The following is a 22,970-nucleotide window of genomic DNA, read 5'->3' as shown; positions in this document are numbered from 1 at the left end:
TGATCCTTGAAGCAGCAGATTTGACTAAGTGAAAAAGAAAAAGCTATTAAAACCAGTTGGCCGGGTGCGGTGGCTCATGCCTGTAATCCCAGCACTTTGGGAGGCTGAGGCCGGAGAATCGCTTGAGCACAGGAGTTTGAGACCAGCCTGGGCAATATAGTGAGACCCTATCTCTACTAAAAATAGAACAATTAGCCAGGCATGGTGGTGTGCCTGTGGTCCCAGCTACTCTGGAGGCTGAGGTGGGAGGAACACTTGAGCCCTGGGGGTGGAGGCTGCAGTGAGCTGAGATCGCCCCACTGCAATCCAGCCTGGGCAACAGATCAAGACCTTGTCTCAAAAAAAAAGGAAAAGAAAAGAAAAGAAAAGAAAAATATGATACACTGACTAGAATGTGCTTTAAAATAGTTGTCATAGTTGGGCATGGTGGCATGCACCTGCAGTCTCACCTACTTGGCAGGCTGTGGCCAGGAGTTTGAGACCAGCCTGGGCAACACAGCAAGACCTCATCTCTATAAAAAATAGGCCAGGAGCAGTGGCTCACACCTGTAATCCCAGCACTTTGGGAGACCAAGGCAGGCGGATCACTAGAGGACAGGAGTTCAAGACCGGCCTGGCCAACATGGTGAAACCCCGTCTCTACTAAAAATACAAAAATTGGCAGGACATGGTGGCGGATGCCTATAATCCCAGCTACTTGGGAGGCTGAGGCAGGAGAATTGCTTGAACCTGGGAGGCAGAGGTTGCAGTGAGCCGAGGTCACACCACTGCCCTCAAACCTGGGTGACAGAGCAAGACTCGGTCTCGAAAAAAAACAAATAATGAATGAATGAATAAATTAATTCATTAATTAAATAGGTGGGGTATATGAGTTTGTTAGGGCTGCCGTAGGGGTGCCACAAACTGTAGGGATTTGGGGGTTTAGTCAACAGAAATTTATTCTCTCCTGTTTCTGGAGGCTGGAACTCCAAATGAAGAACAGGGTTAGCTCCTTCTAAGGGAAAGTCTGTTCCAGATCCCTCTCCTAGCGTCTGGCAGTTTGCTTTGCCGACAATCTTTGACATTCCTTGGCTTGTAGCCACACTGCTTCAGTCTCCACCTTCATCTTTACATGATGTTGCCTCTGTGGGTATGTGTCTGTTTTTGTGTCTAAATTTCTCCTTTTTATTTTTTTCTTTTTTCTTTATCTATTTTTTTAGACGGAGTCTCGCTCTGTTGCCCAGGCTGGAGTGCAGTGGCTCGATCTGGGCTCACTGCAACTTCCGCCTCCTGGGTTCAAGCGATTCTCCTGCCTCAGCCTCCCAAGTAGCTGGGATTACAGGCAACCGCCACCATGCCCAGCTAATTTTTGTGTTTTTAGTAGAGACGGGGTTTCGCCATATTGGCCAGGCTGGTGACCTCGGGTGATCTACCTGCTTTGGCCTCCCAAAGTACTGGGATTACAAGCGTGAGCCACCGAACCTGGCTTATTTTTTCATTTATTTTTAGACGGAGTTTTGCTCTTCTTGCTCAGGCTAGAGAGCAATGGCACAATCTCAGCTAATCTCAACCTCTGCCTCCCGGGTTCAGGCGATTCTCCTGCCTCAGCCTCCCGAGTAGCTGGGATTACAGGCATGTACCACAATGCCTGGCTAATTTTGTATCGTTAGCAGAGACGGGGTTTCACCACGTTGGTCAGGCTGGTCTCGAACTCCCGACCTCAGGTGATCCACCCACCTCAGCCTCCCAAAATACTGAGATTACAGGCACGAGCCACCGAGCCCGGCCCTCTCCTTTTTATTTTTAAAATCTTTTTTGTGGCTGGGAGCAGTGGCTCACGCCTGTAATCCCAGCACTTTGGGAGGCCGAGGCGGGTGGATCACAAGGTCAGGAGCTCGAGACCAGCCTGGCCAGTATGGTGAAGCCCTGTCTCTACTAAAAATATAAAAATTAGCCAGGCATGGCCAGGTGCGGTGGCTCACGCCTGTAATCCTCAGGTGATCCGCCCACCTTGGCCTCCAAAAGGTGTGAGCCACTGTGCCCGGCAGAGCTTATCTTTGATTACAGATTTCTTCTGAGGAATAGCTTAGTTTGTATTTTGTTTTTCAAAACTCTGCTTCAGCAAAGATGTGGGAAGTGGAGGTTGCAGTGAGCCAAGATTGCACCACTGCACTCCAGCCTGGGCGACAGAGTGAGACTACATCACAAAAATTTACATAAATAAAATAAAAAGTAAAATAAAAATACAAAAGCTGGCCAGGCGCATTGGCTCACACCTGTAATCCCAGCACTTTGGGAGGCTGAGGTGGGCAGATAATGAGGTCAGAAGATCGAGATCACCCTGGCTAACACGGTGAAACCCTGTCTCTACTAAAAATACAAAAAATTAGCTGTGCGTGGTGACACGCACCTGTAGTCCCAGCTACTTGGGAGGCTGAGGCAGGAGAATCGCTTGAACCTGGGAGGTGGAGGTTGCAGTGAGCCGAGATTGTGCCACTGCACTCCAGCCTGGGCCACAGAGTGAGACTCCGTCTTGAAAAAAAAAAAATACAAAAGTTAGCCAGGCGTGGTGGTGGGCGCCTGTAATCCCAGCTACTTGGGAGGCTGAGGCAGAAGAATTTCTTGAACCTAGGAAATGGAGGTTGCAGTGAGCTGAGATCACACCTCTGTACTCCAGCCTGGGCAACAAAGCGAGACTTTGTCTCAAAAAAACAAAACAAAACAAAACAAAAAACTAAATAGGCAGGGAGCAGTGGCTCATGCCTGTAATCCCAGCCCTTTGGGAGGCCAAGGCGGGTGGATCACTTGAGGTCAGGAGTTTGAGACCAGGCTGGCCAACACGGTGTAACCCCATCTCTACAAAAAACACAAAAATTAGCCGGGTCTGGTGGCATATGCCTGTAATCCAAGCTACTTGGGAGGCTGAGGCAGGAGAATCACTTAAACCTGGGAGGCAGGGGTTGTGGTGAGCCGAGATCGTGCCACTGCACTCTAGCCAGGGTGACAGAGCGAGACTCTGTCTCAAAAAAATAAAAAAGAAATTCAGCAAGTGATGAGTTAAGGAATTCGAATATTAAGGCAAGTGACAAGGAACGCCCAGGATGTGGCCCAGGATGGAGTAGGGGGGACATTCATTTAGGAGAAAGCTCAGGCCACAAGACAGAAGAGCCAGCCTTGTTGGGGATGAAGGGATGAGCATTCCAGGCTGAGGGAACTGCAAGGCGGCTGCATGGGACACTATGGGATGGCTTCTGCCCTTGGTGTGCAGCCTCTGATCTGAGGCCATTCTTTGGCCTGCCTGACTGCCTGGCACCCGGGAGGAAGCCTTGCCCTTCCTGGAGATAGAAGCGAAGGTCTGGGAAATATCTGCTTCCCTTTTCCTTGAGAAAACGCTTAAGGGAGTGGAGGACTGGGAGGTGCCGTCTCCCTCTGCCAGCCTGCCCCCTACCATGGCCATCCCACTCCCATCTCAGAAAGTGGCCCGCCATCCTCCAGAAGGCTTGGATCCTGATCAAGGAGTCATCCCCCTTGTCCCAGCACCTCCAGTTGGCCCAGCCTCCAAAACGGATGTCAAATTCAGCCCTTTCTTCAAGGACACTGCCCAGTCCGGGCCCCATTATCATTCTTCTGGACTAGAACAGTCACCTCCTCTCCCATCTCCTGGCTGCAGCTCTTGAAGCCTCAACTGGGCCCCTGTGAACACTTGAGTCAGGGCAAGGTCCTTCCTCTGCTCAGAACCCTCCATAGCTCCCACCTCACTGGGCATAAAAACCAAAGTCCTGGCCAGGCACGGTGGCTCACATCTGTTATCCCAGAACTTTGGGAGGCCAAGGTGGGCGGATCACTAGAGGTCAGGAGTTAGAGACCAACATGGTGAAACCCCGTCTCTACTAAAAATACAAAAATTAGCTAGGCGTGGTGACGCACCCCTGTAGTACCAGCTACTCGGTAGGCTGAGGTGGGAGAATCGCTTGAACCTGGGAGGCAGAGGTTGCAGTGAGCTGAGATCACACCACTGCGCTCCAGCCTGGGTGACAGAACGAGACTGGGGTTCAGAAACAAACAAACAAAACAACAAAGTCCTCCCCAGGTGACAGGAACCTGCACCTATCTGCCCTGTCATCTCCCTGCCTGCTCCTCTCCTCCAATCTCTCCTTTGCTAAGCCTGCTCCAGCCACACTGATCTCCTGGCTGTTCCTTGTTTTTTTTTGTTTTGTTTTGTTTTTGTTTTTGAGACAGAGTCTCACTCTCACCCAGGCTGGAGTGCAGTGCCTGGATCTTGGCTCACTGCAACCTCCGCCTGCCGGGTTCAAGAGATTCTCCTGCATCAGCCTCCCAAGTAGGTGGAATTACAGGTGTGCACCACCACACTCGGCTAATTTTTGTATTTTGTGTAGAGATGGGGTCTCCCTATGTTGCCCAGGCTAGTCTTGAACTCCTGGGCTCAAGTGATCCTCCCACCTCGGCCTCCCAAAATGCTGGGATTACAGGCGGGAACCACCGAGCCCAGCTGGATTTTTGTCTGACTCTGTTCATTCCTGTGTCCCCGGTATCTGGAAGGATGCCAAGCACACAGTAGGCGCTTAGTAAACACTGCGCCACATGTTGAGAAAAGAATGGCGCCTTTGTGGCTGCAAGTGGGACTTAGGCCGCGCGGGGGAGCTCGCCGCCCGCGCACCTCGGGCCGGGGCGCGAGCTCCGTGGAACCCGCCCGAGGAAGAACCCGTGGCACAGGATTTTCCCAGGCCGTCTGAGGACCAGGGGCGTCCCCCCTCCCACCCTGTGACTTTGCCCAGGCCGTTCCGGGGCGGAAATTCAGTACCCCTCAGCCCCCCAAGAAAAAAATATCCCCGTGGAAATTCCTTGGGAATGACCGAGGCGGGGGAAATATGCGTCTCTGGATGGCCAGTGACTCGCAGCCCCCTTCCGCGATAGAAGGGCCTGCGCGTCCCGGGACCTTTCGCTTCCCTTTCTGCTGCGCGACCTCCCTGGCCCCTCTGAGATCTCCATGGCGACGCCGCGCGTCCCCCACAACAGGAAAGCCTTAGGCGGCGCGACTCGGCGCTCGGAGACTTAAAGAGTACCCAGCCTCGACGTGGTGGATGTCGAGTCTTGGGGTCACACGCACAGGCAGTGGCCAAGCAAACACCCGCTCATATTTAGTGCACGCGCCTGGGTTCGAGTTGCCGGAGCCTCGCGCGAAGGGCAGGGGTTCGAGCGCCCCTTCTCCCTGCCTCGCCTTGGCGCCTGGGGGCTGCTGTCTCAGTTTCCCAACGACAGGCAGGGGTTTCGAGCGCCCCCCTCCCCTCCCTCGTCAAGATCCAAGCTAGCTGCCTCAGTTTCCCCGCGGAGCCTGGGACGCCAGCGGAGGGGCTCGGCGCGTAGGGATCACGCAGCTTCCTTCCTTTTTCTGGGAGCTGTAAAGACGCCCCCGCGGCCAAGGCCGAAAGGGGAAGCGAGGAGGCCGCGGGGGTGTGAGTGCCCTCGGGTGTAGAGAGAGGACGATGATTTCCCCGGAAGTGGTGAGACCGCGCATCGTCACTCCCACGGTTAGCGGTCGCCGGGAGGTGCCTGGCTCTGTCCCGGCCGCTTCTCGAGAAACGCTCGTGTCAGCTAGGTGTGGACGTGACCTAGAGGGAGGGGCACCTCTCAGTGGAGGGAGCCCGGGGAGGATTCCTGGGGCCCCACCGAGGCAAGGGGCTCATCCACTCGATTAAAGAGGCCTGCGTAAGCTGGAGAGGGAGGACTTGAGTTCGGATCCCTTCGCAGCCTGGAGTCTCAGTTTAGCGCTTTGTGAAATGGACACAATAACAGTCCCCACTCTCCGGGGAAGTTGGCAGTATTTAATAGTACTTAATAAACCGCTTAGCGCGGTGTAGACCGTGATTCAAGCTTAGCCTGGCCGGGAACGGGAGGCGTGGGGGCCGGGAGCAGCCCCCGGGGTCATCGCCCCGCCACCGCCGCCCGATTGCTTTAGCTTGGAAATTCCGGAGCTGGAGCGGCCAGCGAGGGAGGGTGACCCTGCTCGGCCCTGGCACCCTCTCAGTCCGGAAATAGTGCAGCATTTGTTCCGGAGGGGAAGGCGCGAGGTTTCCGGGAAAGCAGCGCCGCCCCTTGGCCCCCAGGTGGCTAGGGCTATAAAGGACCACGCGCCCCACCGCGTCCCAGTCGACGCTGAGCTCCTCTGCTACTCAGAGCTGCAACCTCAGCCTCGCTATGGCTCCCAGCGGCCCCTGGCCCGCACTGCCCGCACTCCTGGTCCTGCTCAGGGCTCTGTTCCCAGGTGAGTCAGGGGTAGGGATTGCCGTCGGGCCAGCTCCCCGAAGCCCCGGGGCTCTGTTCCCAGGTGAGTCAGGGGTAGGGATTGCCGTGGGGCCAGCTCCCCGAAGCCCCGGGAGGACCGGCTCCCAGGTCAGGTCATGCATGCTTAGGTAGCTGTTTATGGGAAGGCGGGGCTAGAGACAGCGATTGAAAGGCAACAGCCAGTAGGTTCGAATCCAGACCCTGCATCACCTCCACGTGTGGCCTCGGGCTATAGATTGCAGCTTTAAAAAAGGGTAGGGGGTTGGAGATGGAGGGGAGGGGCGGGCCTTGTTTTGTTGCCCAGGCCGGTCTGGAACTCCTGGGGTCTAGCCTTACCTCCTGCCTCAGCCTCCCGAGTAGCTGGGATGAGAGGTGTGAGCCACCGCCTTGCTTGGCTAGATTGGGTCTCTTAAACTTGAGTTTCTCAGCTGTAAAACGGGAAACGTTATAGCTGCCACCTGGCAGGGTATCTTGGCCCAGCACAGCACCTGGCCCCAGGACTGGATCATGATGGTTTGGGAACTTGGCTCTGTGCCAACCCAACAAGGCTTAAGGGACCCCCACCCCCCTCAAGATGTATATTCTGTTCCTCATCCTCTCTGCCCCTGGGGAAGTCCAGGGCTGCTTCTACTCAGGGGAATTCCAGAGCTGACTTATCCGTGGCCCAAAGCTGAGAAGTGGGACGCCCCAGCACACCCACCCCCAGCTCCAGCCCAGCTAGGGAAGAGGGAAGAGGTCAGAGGGTCTTTCATGGTCGTGTAAGTTTGGGCAACCAGGAGAGTGGGAGATGGACAGCTTGGTTAACAGCTCAACAAAGCCTCAGATCCAGGCCAGCAGGGTGGTTCATGCCTGTAATCCCAACACTTTAGGAGGCCCAGGCGGGTGAATCACTTAAGGTCAGGAGTTTGAGACCAGCCTGGCCAACATGGCAGAAGCCCATCTCTACTAAAAATACAAAAATTAGCTGGCGTGGTGGCGGGCGCCCATGATCCCAGCTACTCGGGAGGCTGAGGCAGGAAAATCCCTTAGGCCCACGAGGTGGAGGTTGCAGTGAACCAAGATTGTGCCACTGCACTCCAGCCTGGGAGACATAGCGAGATTCTGTCTCAAAAAACAAAGCATTCTGATCCGGACTCAGACCCAGACTGCACTGCTTTCTAGCTGAGCAACCATTTCCCTCTATGAAATGGGAATGGTCCCAGAATCTCCCTTGGAAAATGTATGGAGCCAGTGTCCTCACACCCCCATCCAAGACAGAACAAACCTGAGACAGCAATCTTTGAAGTGGGGCAGTGCTGGGCTCAGACATTTTTTCCCACCTTCGGAGGCAGCAGAATCTGAGGGACTTAATCCAAGTAAGCCCCTTCTTTCTTTCTTTTTTTTTTTTTTTTTTTTTTTTGAGACAGAGTCTCACTCTGTTGCCCAGGCTGGAGTGCAGTGGCGTGATCTCGGCTCACTGCAACCTCTGCCTCCCAGGTTCAAGCGATTCTCCTGCCTCAGCCTCCTTGAGTAGCTGGGACTACAGGCATGTGCCATCACTCCCGGCTAATCACTGTGTTAGCCAGGATGGTCTCGATCTCCTGACCTCGTGATCTGCCCACCCCAGTCTCCCAAAGTGCTGGGATTACATGCGTGAGCCACAGTGCCCACCCCGTAAGCCCCTTCTTTCTTACCTGCACTTACTTGCAAGGTAGCCAGTTGCTACCCATCCTGTGCTGAGTTACTTGTATTAGCAAGGGATGGGGTGGCTATACTCACCACCTTACAGATGGGGAAATTGAGGCCCAAAGAGGGGGAAACTACGTGTCTTAGGGAGTGAGGAGCCAGTCTGATTCCTGGAGGGCTGACTCTCTCCACCTGACTTCTTGGGAGGGAGGAGGGCACCAACTTCACATTAAAATCTGGTTGGACACAGTGGCTCACACCTGTAATCCTGGCATTTTGGGAGGCTTAGGTGGGAGGATCACTTGAGGCCAGGAGTTTGAGACCAGCCTTAGCAACATAGTGAGACCCCATCTCTAGAAAAATGTTTTTCAGGGCCAGGAGCAGTGGCTCACACCTATAATCCCAGCACTTTGGGAGGCTGAGGCGGGCGGATTACCTGAGGTCAGGAGTTTGAGACCAGCCTGACCAACGTGGAGAAACCCCGTCTCTACTAAAAATACAAAATTACCCGGGCGTGGTGGCACATGCCTGTAATCCCAGCTACTTGGGAGGCTGAGGCAGGAGAATTGCTTGAACCTGGGGGGCAGAGGTTGCGGTGAGCTGAGATCGTGCCATTGCACTCTAGCCTGGGCAACAAGAGCTAAACTCCGTCTCAAAAAAAAAAAAAAATGTTTTTCAAATATTAGCCGGGTATGGTGGTGTCCTGTAGTCCCAGCTACTTGGGAGGCTAAGATGGGAGGATCACTTGAGCCCAGGAGTTCAAGGTTACAGTGAGCTATGATTGTACCACTGTATTCCAGCCTGGGTGACAGAGGGAGACCTGTTAAAAAAAAAAAAAAGTGATGGCTAAAATCCTTCCATGGCTCCCTGCTGCCCTCAGTATAAAGAACACATGTGGCTGGGCGTAGTGGCTCATGCCTGTAATCCCAGCACTTTGGGAGGCTGAGGCAGGCGGATCACTTGAGGCCAGGAGTTTGAGAGCAGGCTGGCCAACGTGGCGAAACCCCGTCTCTATTAAAAATACAAAAATTAGCCGGGCGTGGTGGTGCTTGCCTGTAGTCCCAGATACTCTGGAGGGTGAGGCAGGAGAATCACTTGAACCCGGGAGGCGGAGGTTGCAGTGAGCTGAGATCGTGCCACTGCACTCCAGTCTGAGTGACAAAGCGAGACTTCGTCTCAAAAAAAATAAATAAAAGAACACATCTTTAGCATGGCCTTCAGTGCTCACGGGATCTTCCTGAATTAATCTCCCCCTCTTCATCCTTGCTCACTCAGTTCCAGCCACCCTGCCCCAGGACTTCTGTACTTGCCTGGAACTTATTTCCCTTTTCTCCGGACACCCAGCTCTTTCTCGTCATTTAGATCTCTGCTGAATCATTACCCTGACACCAAGGCACTGTCTATTCTATCACCCTGTGTTGTTTTTGTCAAAGCTCATATTAACATCAGTTATTAATTATCTTGTTTGCTCATAATTTTTTTTTTTTCTTTTTTTTGGAGACAGAGTCTCGTTCTGTTGCTCAGGCTGGAGTACAGTGGCACAATCTTGGCTCACTGTAACCTCCACCTCCCGGGTTCAAGTGATTCTTGTGCCTCAGCCTCCCGAATAGCTAGGACTACAGGCACGTCCCAAAATGCCCAGCTAATTTTTGTATTTTTAGTGGAGACGGGGTTTTGTCATGTTGGCCGGGCTAATCTCAAATTCCTGACCTCAAGTGATCTGCCCGCCTTGGCCTCCCAAAGTGCTGGGATTACAGGCATGAGCCACCGCGCCCCGCCTGCTCATGAATTTTCTCTTTAACTTCCACATCGAAGGCAAAGTATTGTCTTGTTAAGGCTGTGCCTCCAGCACCCAGCACAGGCTGGGCGCACATTCCCATGATGAACCTGATTTGTAATGCCTGTCGCCTCTTCCCTCGTTTCTTCTAGGACTTGGCAATGCTGAGACATCTGTGTCCCCCACAAAAGTCATCCTGCCCCGGGGAGGCTCCGTGGTAGTGAAATGCAGCACCTCCTGTGACCAGCACACCTTGTTGGGCATAGAGACTCCGTTGCCTAAAAAGGAGTTGCTCCCGGGTGGGAACAACTGGAAGATGTATGAACTGAGCAATGTGCAAGAAGATAGCCAACCAATGTGCTATTCAAACTGCGGTGATCGGCAATCAACAGCTAAAACCTTCCTCACCGTGTACTGTGAGTAACTGAGCCTGAAGGGCTGGACTAGGCAGACCGGGTGGGAGAGACGTACAGGGGCACCTGCAGTGGCCTGGGGGAAACTTTGCCACTTGCTGATAGGGTCAAGGAGGGGCTCCTTGAAGGGCAGGTGGGGACATCCTTGGAAAGTCCCTTTGTGAATTTCTTTGGGTACAATTAAAGTATCTACAGGCTGGGCATGGTGGCTCACGCCTGTAATCCCAGAACTTTGGGAGGCTGAGGCTGGCGGATCACCTGAGATCAGGAGTTTAAGTTTCGCCAACATGGTGAAACCCTGTCTCTACTAAAATTACAAAAATCAGCCGGGCATGGTGGCATGCGCCTGTAATCCCAGCTACTCGGGAGGCTGAGGCAGGAGAATTGCTTGAACCTGAGAGGCAGAGATTGCAGTAAGCTGTGATTGCGCCAGTGCGCTCCAGTCTGGATAACAGAGCAAGATTCCATCTCAAGAAAAAAAAAAGGTATCAACAGGAATTCAGCACATTTGAGCATTCGAGAATGCCATCTGTCTACGCCTCACTCTTTGAACATATGACAAGGTCCTGCTTCGGACACTTTAATAAAAGATGCAAATTAAGCCAAGTGTGGTGGCTTGCACCTATAATCCCAACTACTCCAGAGGCTGAGGCAGAAGGATGGTTTGAGCCCGGGAGTTTGAGACCAGCCTGGGCAACAGAGTGAGAACCTGTTTCTTTTTTTTTTTTTTGAGACGGAGTCTCACTCTGTCGCCCAGGCTGGAGTGCAGTGGTGTGATCTTGGCTCACTGAAAGCTCCGCCTCCTGGGTTCACGCCATTCTCCTGCCTCAGCCTCCGGAGTAGCTGGGACTACAGGTGTCTGCCACCATGCCCGGCTAATTTTTTTGTATTTTTAGTAGAGACGGAGTTTCACCATGTTAGCCAGGATCGTCTCAATCTCCTGACCTGGTGATCCGCCTGCCTCGGCCTCCCAAAGTGCTGAGATTACAGGCGTGAGCCACCGTGCCCATCCAAGACCCTGTTTCTACCAGAAAAAAAAAGAAAAAGTAAATAATTTAGCTGGGCATCATGATGTGCACCTGTAATCCCAGCTGCTCCTGAGACTGTGATGGGAGGATTGCTTTAACTAAGGGGTTCAAATCCTAGGAGTTCGAATCCATCCTAGGCAACATAGCAAAACCCCATTTTTATTTAAAAAAAAAAAAAAAAGCCGGGCGCGGTGGCTCACGCTTGTAATCCCAGCACTTTGGGAGGCCGAGGCGGGCGGATCACGAGGTCAGAAGATCGAGACCACGGTGAAACCCCGTCTCTACTAAAAATACAAAAAAATTAGCCGGGCGTGGTGGCGGGTGCCTGTAGTCCCAGCTACTCGGACAGGCTGAGGCAGGAGAATGGCGTGAACCCGGGAGGCGGAACTTGCAGTGAGCCGAGATTGCACCACTGCACTCCAGCCTGGGCAACAGAGCGAGACTCAGTCTCTAAAAAAAAAAAAAAAAAGATACGAGTTAAAACTAGCCATGGGATGGCATTTTTCACATATTGGCAACAAACAAAAGAATTGATAACAGCAGTGCTGCCAAGGCTATCAGAACATAGGCGATCCTAGGACAGTGCTGTTGGGAGCGTAAATAAGCCCAACCCTGTGGTGGGAAATTGGGCATCAGTTCTCAAAATGTCATGGGCTGGGTGTGGTGGCTCACACCTGTAATCCCAGCACTTTGGGAGGCTGAGATGGGCGGATCACCTGAGGTCAGGAGTTCGAGATCAGCGTGACCAACATGGAGAAACCCCGTCTCTATTAAAAATACAAAAAAAACTAGCCAGGCATAGTGGTGCATACCTGTAATCCCAGCTACTCGGGAGGCTGAGGCAGGAGAATCTCTTGAACCTGGGAGGCAGAGGTTGCGGTGAGCCGAGATTGCACCACTGCACTCCAGCCTGGGCAACAAGAGCAAAATTCCGTCTCAAAAAAAAAAAAAAAAGAAAAGAAATGAAAGAAGGTATGTTGAATATGAGTGGTATGCCACCCTCACATTAGGGAAGGGCAGTTTTGGGGAGGCTGTATTTATGTATAAAATAGCCCTAAAAGGAAGTGGGAGAAATGGCAATATTAGTTGGCTATGAGAAGAGAGGCTGGGAGGCTGTGGGAGAGGGCTTGGGTGTGGAGAATTCTTTTTTTTTTTTTTTTTCTTTTTTTGAGACAGAGTTTCACTCTTGTTGCCCAGGCTGGAGTGCAATGGCATGATCTCGGCTCACCGCAACCTCCACCTCCTGAGTTTAAGTGATTCTCCTGCCTCAGCCTCCCTAGTAGCTGGGATTACAGGCATGGGCAACTACGCCTGGCAAATTTTGGATTTTTAGTAGAAACAGGGTTTCTCCATGTTGGTCAGGCTGGTCTCAAACTCCAACCTCAGGTGATCTGCCCGCCTCGGCCTCCCAAAGTGCTGGGATTACAACGTGAGCTACTTTGCCTGGCTGAGAATTCTTTTTTTGTTGCTGTCTTTTTGAGATGGAGTTTTGCTGTGTCTCCAGCCTGGAGTGCAATGGTGTGATCTCGGCTCACTGCAACCTCTCCCTCCCCGGTTCAAGCGATTCTCCTGCCTCAGCCTCCCAAGTAGCTGGAATTACAGGCGCCCAGCACCACACCCGGCTAATTTTTGTATTTTTAGTAGAGACGGGATTTCATCATGTTGGCCAGGCTGGTCTTGATCCCCTGACCTTGTGATCTGCCCGCCTCGGCCTCCCAAAGTGCCGAGATTACAGGCGTGAGCCACCGCCCCCAGCCGAGAATTTCTCTTTGCATCCTTCCTACTTTGGGGACTTTGAATGGTGGGAATGAGTTATCAAGGCCAAAATAAGGAATTCAAATGAAAACAAAACAAAATCAAAGAAGAAAAAACAGAAGAGCACTGGGCAGGCTAGGCACAGTGGCTCATGCCTATAATCCCAGCAATTTAGGAGGCCGAAGTAGGAGGATCGCTTGGAGGCCAGGAGTTGGACACCAGCCTGGGCAACATAGCAAGACCCCATATCTACAAAAAATAAAAACCTAACCAAGCGTGGTGGCTTACTAGTAGTCCCAGCTACTCCAGAGGCTGAGGTGGGAGGATCGCCTGAGCCCGGGAGGTCCAGGCTGCAGTGAGCCGTGATGATACCACTGCACTCCAGCCTGAGTGACAGAAAGATACCCTGTCTCTAAAAAATAAAAACTAGCCAAGTAGCTTTGGGATTAGCCTTGGGTTCCAGTCCCAGCAAGGCTTTTAATAGCTTGGGGGACATGGCTTCTACGTTTACTTTGCAATCAGGTGAGACCTCCTCTGATGGGGAAAATGACATGGTGAGGGACAAAGGATGTTCTCCTATCATTGTGTCAGGGCAAGGAAGCCTCTGGGTAAATGATCAGCCTTGCTTCTGATTTGGAGGGTGGGTGAGCAGATGCTGACCTTCCCGGGTGAGGGAAGTTCCCGAACATTCCCAGCAGCTTCTGAAAACCCCAGGGAAACCTCTTTGAAGGTCTTTTCTGCATCTCTGCATGATAGGTTTTTTTTTTTTTTTTTTTTTTGAGACACAGTCTTGCTCTGTCGCCCAGGCTGGATCACTGCAACCTCCATCTCCCAGGTTCAAGCACTTCTCCTGCCTCATCCTCTCCAGTAGCTGGGATTACAGGCACCCGCCACCACGCCTGGCTAATTTTTGTATTTTTAGTAGAGACAGGGTTTTGCCAAGTTGGCCAGGCTGGTCTCGAACTCCAGACCTCTGGTGATTCACCCACCTCAGCCTCCCAAAGTGCTGGGATTACAGGCTTGAGCCACTGCGCCCAGCTCTGCCTGATAGCTGAGAGCGTAGAACTCCAGGTTTGAGACCTGACTCTGCCACATTTCTTCCTCTATGACTGTGGGTGCCCCACTTTGCCTTAGTTTTTACCTCTGTAAAATGGAACAGATGGCTGGCACAGGTAGCAAAGGAGTAAAAGGTGTGTGAGAGGGTGTTACCTGAGAGAGACTCTAGCTTGGTCTTGCCCCACCCCTGGTGTAAACATAAAGAAGCCTCCCTGGATGACTCAGTCTTCTCCAAGAAGGTTAGAGGTGTAGTTCCTAGAAGAGGTGACCACTAGCTGGGCTTTGAAGGATGTGTAGGAGTTCGTAAAGACAGGCATTCTGGGCAGGGGGAACAGCCTGGGCAAAAGTTCGGAGCAGGGAGAAATCTTGATGGAGGCAGGAGGAGGAGGAGGTAGGTTGGTGTAGGCCAGGTGCAGTGGCTCACACCTGTAATCCCAGCGCTTTGGGAGGCCAAAGCAAGAGGATTGTTTGAGCCCAGGAGTTCGAGACCAGCCTGGGCAACGTAGCGAGACCCTGTCTCTAAGAAAAAATTAAACAGTTAGCAGGGTACAGTGGCATATGCTTGTACTCTCAACTACCCTGGAGGCTCAAGTGGGAGGATCACTTGAGCCCAGGAATTTTTTTGTTTTTGTTTTTGTTTTTTTGAGATGGAGTCTTGCTCTGTGGCCCAGGCTGGAGTGCAATGGTGCCATCTTGGCTCACTGCAGCCTCCGCCTCCTGGGTTCAACCAATTTTCCTGCCTCAGCCTCCCGAGTTGCTGGGATTACAGGTACCCACCATCATGCCCAGTTAATTTTTTTGTATTTTTAGTAGAGATAGGGTTTTACCGTGTTAGCCAGGCTGGTCTTGAATGCCTGACCTCAAGAGATCCTCCTGCCTCGGCTTCCCAAAGTGCTGGGATTACAGGTGTGAGCCACTGAGCATGGTCAAGCCCAGGAATTTGAGGTTACAGTCAGCTATGATTGCACCACTGCATTCCAGCCCAGGTGACAGAGAGACCCTGCCCCTAAAAAAAAAAAAAATTGATTGATGGGAGGAGGGGTGAGGTTGGCGGTGCCTTGAATGCCAGGTGGAGGAGCTGGAATTTTCCTTCTTGGGGTGATAGGGAGTCATGAAGGGTTTGTGAGCAGGCCAGGGATTAGATAGCTGAAGGCTGGATTTACCGGAAGCCAACGAGCAGTTGGCTATGGTCCTTGTCCACGCGGCCCATGTTGTGGGCAGTGACCGTGTCCAAGAAGGGAAGGACAGACAAGTATTTGAATACTTCAGTGACCAGGATTTGGTAAAGGACTGCAGGTCAGGGTCAAGAAGAGGTGAGAGCAGGACAGACTTCCTCCCCGCTGCACCAGGCAGCTGAGCTGGGTTTCCTCTAGGGGCTGAGGTTTGAGGGTACCTCAAGTTCTGCAAGAGTCTGTAGGAGGTGGTAAGAGAGAAGAGCTGGAGGTCAGAGTTTTCTTGACCATATATATATATATATATATATATATATATTTTTTTTTTTTTTTTTTTTTTTTTTTAACAGCTTAACAGCTTTCTGTTTTATTTTTAGAGACAGGGTCTCACTTTGTCACCCAGGCTGGAGTGCAGTGGTACAATCATAGCTGACTGCAGCCTCAAACTCCCAGGCTCAAGAAATCCTCCTCCCACCTTTAGCCTCCTGAGTAGCTGGGACTACAGGTGTGAGCCACCAAGAAGCCCAGCTTGGTTTTTTTGTTTTTTTGGTGTTGTTTGTTTGTTTGGTTGTTTTTTTTTGTTTTGTTTTGTTTTTTCTGAGAGAGACTCTCACTCTGTCACCCAGTCGAGAGTACAGTGGCGCGATCTCAGTTCACTGCGATCTCTGCCTCCTGGGCTGAAGTAATCCTTTCACCTCAGCCTCTCAAGTAGCTGGGACTACAGGCACACAACACCACACCTGGCTAACTTTTGTATTTTTAGTAGAGACGGGGTTTCACCATGTTGGCCAAGCTGGTCTCGAACTCCTGACCTCAGGTGATCTGCCTGCCTCGGCCTCCCAAAGTGTTGGGATTACAGGCATGAGCCACCGTGCACAGCCTTTTTGTTGTTATTAGACTCTGTCATTAATGACTTTTTTTTTTTTTTTTTTTAAATAGAAACGGGGTCTTTCTTTCCCAGGCTAAAGTACAGTGGCATGATCACAGCTCATTATAGCCTTAAACTCCTGGGCTCAAGTGATCCTCCTGCCTCAGCCTCCCAAGTAGCAGGGACTACAGGTGTGTACCACCACACCCAGTTAACCATTCATTCATTCATTCATTTTGAGATGGAGTCTCGCTCCGTCACCTAGGGTGGATTGCAGTGGCACGATCTCAGCTCACTGCAACCTCCACCTCCCAGGTTCAAGAGATTCTCCTGCCTCAGGCTCCGGAGTAGCTGAGACTACAGGCGTGCACCACCATGCTGGACTAATTTTTGTATTTTTAATAGAGATGGGGTTTCACTCTGTTGGTCAGGCTTATCTCGAACTCCTGACCTCGTGATCCACCCTCCTTGGCCTCCCAAAGTGCTGGGATTAAAGACGTGAGCCACTGCGCCCTGCCAACCTTTTTTTAATTTTTCTTAGAGATGGGGGGTCTCCCTATGTTGCCCAGGCTTGTCTTGAACTCCTGGCCTCAAGTGACCCTCTTGCCTTGGCCTCACAAAGTGCTAGGATTACAGCCTGAGCCATCACACCTGGCCAACAGGTTTTTTTTGTTTTTTTTTTTTTAAAGAATGTCTAGGCCAGGCGCATTTGCTTTCACCTGTAATCCCAGCACTTTGGGAGGCTGGGGTGGGCAGATCACTTGAGGTCAGGAATTCGAGACCAGCCTGGGCAACATGCTGAAACCCCGTTTCTACTAAAAATACAAAAATTAGCTGGGTGTGGTGGTGTGTGCCTGTAATCCCAGCTACTCAGGGGGCTGAGGCAGGAGAATTGCTTGAACCCAGGAGGCAGAGGTTGCAGTGAGCCAAGATTGCGCCATCGCCCTCCAGCCTGGGCTACAGAAGGAGACTCAGTCTAAAAAATTAATTAATTAATTAAAAATAAAAATACAAAATTAATTAATTAAAAATAAAAATACAAAAATTAACTGGGTGTGGTGGTGGGTGCCTGTAATCTAAGCTACTCAGGAGGCTGAGGCAGGAGAATCCCCTGAATCCCAGAGGCAGAGGTTGCAGTGAGCCGAGATCGAGCCACTGGTTGCCCAGTCTAGTGCACTGAGCTGCTGAATTTATTTGACCAGACGCCTAGCAATAGACTTTGAAGTTCTTTTCCACTTTTCACTCTAAGATGCTGCTGTCATGAATAAGGAATTTTTTGATCCCCTTCACAAACACTCGGGGCCCTCTTACCAGTTTTCACTGAAGATCTTGACATTCCTATCTGCTTAGGTGTCTGGGCGTGTTTGGGGGAGATACTGAAGAGGTAGGGCTCCCAGGCAGGTGCAGTTCGTCTGTTAGGCAGGCAGCAAGGTCCAGTTCACCAGACACCCCCACCTCTGTTTTCCTGCAGGGACTCCAGAACTGGTGGAACTGGCACCCCTCCCCTCTTGGCAGCCAGTGGGCAAGAACCTTACCCTACGCTGCCAGGTGGAGGGTGGGGCACCCCGGGCCAACCTCACTGTGGTGCTGCTCCGTGGGGAGGAGGAGTTGAGCCGGCAGCCAGCGGTGGGGGAGCCCACCGAGGTCACAGCCACGGTGCTGGTGAGCAGAGATGACCACGGAGCCAATTTCTCGTGCCGCACTGAACTGGACCTGCGGCCCCAAGCTGAGCTGTTTAAGAACACCTCAGCCCCCCACCAGCTCCAAACCTTTGGTGAGGATTGAAGAAGCCAGCAGGGAGAAGGTGGGGGTGGGGTATCCTGCAATGCAGTGCCTGTGGCCATAGGATCTTTTGAGATGGGTGTGGCCCCGGCTAAGGGGTGCATGTGTTCTAGGCGCATGTGACCTAGGCTGCTGAGTAGCCCTGGAAGAGGATCTCGCAGGAGGGGGAATGAAGTGCCCCAGAGAAGGGCTTCGGGACGTCCATCCGTCTGCTCACACCTTTCCTCTCTCCCTAGTCCTGCCAGCGACTCCCCCACAACTTGTCAGCCCCCAGGTCCTAGAGGTGGACACACAGGGGACCGTGGTCTGTTCCCTGGACGGGCTATTCCCAGTCTCGGAGGCCCAGGTCTACCTGGCACTGGGGGACCAGAGGTTGGACCCCACAGTCACCTATGGCGTCGACTCCCTCTCGGCCAAGGCCTCAGTCAGTGTGACCGCAGAGGAGGAGGGCACCCAGCAGCTGTTGTGTGCAGTCATACTGGGGAACCAGAGCCAGGAGACACGGCAGACAGTGACCATCTACAGTAAGAAGTGGCAGGGGCGGAGCGGGGCTTCTCAGGGGTGTGACCTGAACCTGGGGCGGGGCTCACTATGTGCCTATCCCAGGCTTTCCGGCACCCAACGTGACTCTGACGGAGCCAGAGGTCTCAGAAGGGACTGAGGTGATAGTGAAGTGTGAGGCCCACCCTAGAGCCAAGGTGACGCTGAATGGGGTTCCAGCCCAGCCACCGGGCCCGACGGCCCAGTTCCTGCTGAAGGCCACCCCAGAGGACAACGGGCGCAGCTTCTCCTGCTCTGCAACCCTGGAGGTGGCCGGCCAGCTTGTACACAAGAACCAGAACCAGGAGCTTCGTGTCCTGTGTGAGTGGGGCTGCTGGTCAATGACCCCTATCCCCGAAGGCCCAATCTCCCTGAAGTGCCATAAGGTCTTGCCCTCCAAGTCCTGCCCCCACTCACCTTCATGTCATCTTGTTGTGTTTTTCCAGATGGCCCCCGACTGGACGAGAGAGATTGTCCGGGAAACTGGACATGGCCAGAAAATTCCCAGCAGACTCCAGTGTGCCAGGCTTGGGGGAACCCCTTGCCCGAGCTCAAGTGTCTAAAGGATGGCACTTTCCCACTGCCCATCGGGGAATCAGTGACTGTCACTCGGGATCTTGAGGGCACCTACCTCTGTCGGGCTAGGAGCACTCGAGGGGAGGTCACCCGCGAGGTGACCGTGAATGTGCTCTGTGAGTGAGCCGGCGGGCAGAGCTGGGTGGGGGCAGGGGCCATGTACCCAATGCAATCCTCACCACCCGTTGTATCCTCCCCACAGCCCCCCGGTATGGGATTGTCATCATCACTGTGGTAGCAGCCGCAGCCATACTGGGCACTGCAGGCCTCACGACGTACTTCTATAACCGCCAGCGGAAGATCAGGAAATACAGACTACAACAGGCTCAAAAAGGGACCCCCATGAAACCGAACACACAAGCCACGCCTCCCTGAACCTATCCCGGGACAGGGCCTTTTCCTCGGCCTTCCCGTATTGGTGGCAGTGGTGCCACACGGAACACAGTGGAAGACATATGCCATGCAGCTACACCCACCGGCCCTGGGATGCCGGAGGACAGGGCATTGTCCTCAGTCAGATATAGACAGCATTTGGGGCCATGGTACCTGCACACCTAAAACACTAGGCCACGCATCTGATCTGTAGTCACATGACTAAGCCAAGAGGAAGGAGCAAGACTCAAGACATGACTGATGGATGTTAAAATCTAGCCTGACGAAAGGGGAAGTGGTGGGGGAGACATAGCCCCACCATGAGGACATACAGCTGGGAAATACTGAAACTCGCTGCCTATTGGGTATGCTGAGGCCCCACAGACTTACAGAAGAAGTGGCCCTCCGCAGACATGTGTAGCATCAAAACACAAAGGCCCACACTCCCTGATGGATGCCAGCTTGGGCACTGCTGTCTACTGACCCCAACCCTTGATGATACGTATTTATTCATTTGTTATTTTACCAGCTATTTATTGAGTGTCTTTTATGTAGGCTAAATGAACATAGGTCTCTGGCCTCACGGAGCTCCCAGTCCTAATCACATTCAAGGTCACCAGGTACAGTTGTACAGGTTGTACACTGCAGGAGAGTGTCTGGCAGAAAGATCAAATGGGGCTGGGACTTCTCATTGGCCAACCTGCCTTTCCCCAGAAGGAGTGATTTTTCTATCGGCACAAAAGCACTATATGGACTAGTAATGGTTACAGGTTCAGAGATTACCCAGTGAGGCCTTATTCCTCCCTTCCCCCCAAAACTAACACCTTTGTTAGCCACCTCCCCACCCACATTTCTGCCAGTGTTCACAATGACACTCAGCGGTCATGTCTGGACATGAGTGCCCAGGGAATATGCCCAACCTATGCCTTGTCCTCTTGTCCTGTTTGCATTTCACTGGGAGCTTGCACTATGCAGCTCCAGTTTCCTGCAGTGATCAGGGTCCTGCAAGCAGTGGGAAGGGGGCCAAGGTATTGGAGGACTCCCTCCCAGCTTTGGAAGCCTCGTGTGTGTGTGTGTGTGTGTGTGTGTGTGTGTGTGTGTGTGTGTGTGTGTGTGTATAGACAAGGTCTCACTCTGTCACCCAGGCTGGAGTGCAGTGGTGCAATCATAGTTCACTGCAGCCTTAACCTCCTGGGCTCAAGTGATCCTCCCATCTCAGCCTCCTGAGTAGCTGGGACTATAGGCTCACACCACCACACCTGGCAAATTTGATTTTTTTTTTTTTAGAGACGGGGTCTCGCAACATTGCCCAGACTTCCTTTGTGTTAATAAAGCTTTCTCAACTGCCTCAGCCTTGTGTGAGTTGAGGGGAGGTGTCATATCCAGCTGGAGTCCTTTCTAAGCAGCCAAAGCCTGATCCTCCTACTTCCTCCCCCAAGAAAACATTGTGGGTTGATGGCCATACCCTGAGGTTCTGGTCCAAATCTGGGACTTTCTATGACCTTCTGGGTCTCTAGTGAAAACTAAAGACTCCTCTCCAGAAAAAAACATTTGGTTTCCAATGAGGCCTGGAATCTCATTCTTGAGCTGGGGAGCAGAATCCCTTTTTGCAGTACTCCCGGGCCCTCTGTTGGGGCCTCCCCTCCCTCTCCAGGGTGGAGTCGAGGAGGCGGGGCTGCGGGCCTCCTTATCTCTAGAGCCGGCCCTGGCTCTCTGGCCCCGGGCCCCTCAGTCCGGGCTTTTTGCCATGGGGTCTCTGTTCCCCCTGTGGCTGCTGTTTTTTTTGGCGGCCGCCTACCCGGGAGTTGGGAGCGCGCTGGGACGCCGGACTAAGCGGGCGCGAGGCCCCAAGGGTAGCCCTCTCGCGCCCTCTGGGACCTTAGTGCCCTTCTGGGTGCGCATGAGCCCGGAGTTCGTGGCTGTGCCGCCGGGGAAGTCAGTGTGGCTCAATTGCAGCAACAACTGTCCCCAGCCGCAGAATTCCAGCCTTCGCACCCGGCTGCTGCGGGGCAAGACGCACAGAGGGCCGGGTTGGGTGTCTTACCAGCTGCTCGACGTGAGGGCCTGGAGCTCCCTCGCGCACTGCCTCGTGACCTGCGCAGGAAAAACACGCTGGGCCACCGCCAGGATCACCGCCTACAGTGAGGGACAGGGGCTCGGTCCGGCTGGGGTGAGGGAAGGGGGCTGGAAGAGGTGGGGGGAAGGTAGTTGACAGTCGCTTTATAGGGAGCGCCCGCGGACCTCACTCAGAGGCTCCCCCTTGCCTTAGAACCGCCACACAGCGTGATTTTGGAGCCTCCGGTCTTAAAGGGCAGGAAATACACTTTGCGCTGCCACGTGACGCACGTGTTCCCGGTGGGCTACTTGGTGGTGACCCTGAGGCATGGAGGCCGGGTCATCTATTCCGAAAGCCTGGAGCGCTTCACCGGCCTGGATCTGGCCAACGTGACCTTGACCTACGAGTTTCCTGCTGGACCCCGCGACTTCTGGCAGCCCGTGATCTGCCACACGCGCCTCAATCTCGAAGGCCTGGTGGTCCGCAACAGCTCGGCACCCATTACACTGATGCTCGGTGAGGCACCCCTGTAACCCTGGGGACTAGGAGGAAGGGGGCAGAGAGAGTTATGACCCCAAGAGGGCGCACAGACCAAGCGTGAGCTCCACGCGGGTCGACAGACCTCCCTGTGTTCCATTCCTAATTCTCGCCTCCTGCTCCCAGCTTGGAGCCGCGCGCCCACAGCTTTGGCCTCCAGTTCCATCGCTGCCCTTGTGGGGATCCTCCTCATTGTGGGCGCTGTGTACCTGTACAAGTGCCCAGCTATGAAGTCCCAGGCGTAAAGGGGGGTGTTCTATGCCGGCTGAGCGAGACAAAAGAGGAATATGGAACAATCTGAGGAACTGGCCAGACATGGTGGCTGATGCCTGTAATCCCAGCACTTTGGGAGGCAGAGGCAGGAGAATCGCTTGAGCCCAGGAGTTCGAGACCAGCCTGGACAACATAGTGAGACTCCGTCTATACAAAAAATACAAAAATTAGCCAGGTGTGGTGACCCACACCTGTGGTCCCAGCTACCCGGGAGGCTGAGTTGGGAGGATCGCTTGAGCCCTGAAAGTCGAGGCTGCAGTGAGCCTTGATCGTGCCACTGCACTCCAGCCGGGGGGACAGAGCACGACCCTGTCTCCAAAAATAAAATAAAAATAAAAATAAATATTGGCGGGGGAACCCTCCCGAATCAATAAAGGCTTCCTTAACCAGCCTCTGTCCTGTGACCTAAGGGTCCCCATTACTGCCCTTCTTCGGAGGAACTGGTTTGTTTTTGTTGTTGTTGTTGTTTTTGCGATCACTTTCTCCAAGTTCCTTGTCTCCCTGAGGGCACCTGAGCTTTCCTCACTCAGGGCCCACCTGGGGTCCCGAAGCCCCAGACTCTGTGTATCCCCAGCGGGTGTCACAGAAACCTCTCCTTCTGCTGGCCTTATCGAGTGGGATCAGCGCGGGCCGGGGAGGGCCAAGGGCAGGGGCGGGGTGGGGTTCATGGTATGGCTTTCCTGATTGGCGCCGCCGCCACCACGCGGCAGCTCTGACTGGATGTTAAGTTTCCTATCCCAGCCCCACCTTCAGACCCTGTGCTTTCCTGGAGGCCAAAAGACTGTGGAGCGAGAACTCATCTCCAAAATAACTTACCA

General features: G+C 53.2%; 2 protein-coding genes across 3 annotated transcripts; both read left to right on the top strand.

The window, feature by feature from the left end:
* The first annotated feature begins 6,148 nt into the window (after positions 1-6,148).
* On the top strand, positions 6,149-19,873 carry ICAM1 (intercellular adhesion molecule 1). The gene is made up of 7 exons (XM_030820894.1): positions 6,149-6,262; positions 9,877-10,140; positions 17,488-17,790; positions 18,035-18,322; positions 18,405-18,659; positions 18,785-19,030; positions 19,117-19,873. Exons 1-7 carry the CDS (start codon positions 6,196-6,198, stop codon positions 19,287-19,289), a joined length of 1,596 nt encoding a protein of 531 aa, XP_030676754.1. The 5' UTR covers positions 6,149-6,195; the 3' UTR covers positions 19,290-19,873.
* Positions 19,874-20,981: 1,108 nt separating this feature from the next.
* ICAM4 (intercellular adhesion molecule 4 (Landsteiner-Wiener blood group)) lies at positions 20,982-22,474 on the top strand. Of its 2 annotated transcripts, none has more exons than XM_003275733.4 (3): positions 20,982-21,427; positions 21,556-21,858; positions 22,006-22,474. In XM_003275733.4, the coding sequence occupies exons 1-3, from the start codon at positions 21,034-21,036 to the stop codon at positions 22,122-22,124; spliced, it is 816 nt and encodes a 271-aa protein (XP_003275781.1). In that variant the 5' UTR covers positions 20,982-21,033; the 3' UTR covers positions 22,125-22,474. The 2 variants fall into 2 exon arrangements, with proteins under 2 accessions (XP_003275781.1, XP_012364957.1); XM_012509503.2 differs by having other exon boundaries at positions 21,034-21,427; positions 21,633-21,858; positions 22,006-22,180.
* Positions 22,475-22,970: the final 496 nt, after the last annotated feature.

This window comes from Nomascus leucogenys, chromosome 10 (genome assembly GCF_006542625.1).
Source record: "Nomascus leucogenys isolate Asia chromosome 10, Asia_NLE_v1, whole genome shotgun sequence".
Lineage (NCBI taxonomy): Eukaryota > Metazoa > Chordata > Mammalia > Primates > Hylobatidae > Nomascus > Nomascus leucogenys.
Note: the sequence above shows the minus strand (reverse complement) of the source record. Positions and strands in the feature narration are given on the sequence as shown.

What these genes read in the sequence shown, in the direction of transcription:
- ICAM1 (XM_030820894.1), top strand. Translation starts at nt 6,196, where the DNA reads ATGGCTCCCAGCGGCCCCTGGCCCGCACTGCCCGCACTCCTGGTCCTG. An exon ending in GCAGACAGTGACCATCTACA is followed by an intron (nt 18,323 to 18,404) that starts GTAAGAAGTGGC and finishes TGCCTATCCCAG; the next exon opens with GCTTTCCGGCACCCAACGTG. An exon ending in GGTGACCGTGAATGTGCTCT is followed by an intron (nt 19,031 to 19,116) that starts GTGAGTGAGCCG and finishes TCCTCCCCACAG; the next exon opens with CCCCCCGGTATGGGATTGTC.
- ICAM4 (XM_003275733.4), top strand. Translation starts at nt 21,034, where the DNA reads ATGGGGTCTCTGTTCCCCCTGTGGCTGCTGTTTTTTTTGGCGGCCGCC. An exon ending in CGCCAGGATCACCGCCTACA is followed by an intron (nt 21,428 to 21,555) that starts GTGAGGGACAGG and finishes CCCTTGCCTTAG; the next exon opens with AACCGCCACACAGCGTGATT. An exon ending in ACCCATTACACTGATGCTCG is followed by an intron (nt 21,859 to 22,005) that starts GTGAGGCACCCC and finishes TCCTGCTCCCAG; the next exon opens with CTTGGAGCCGCGCGCCCACA.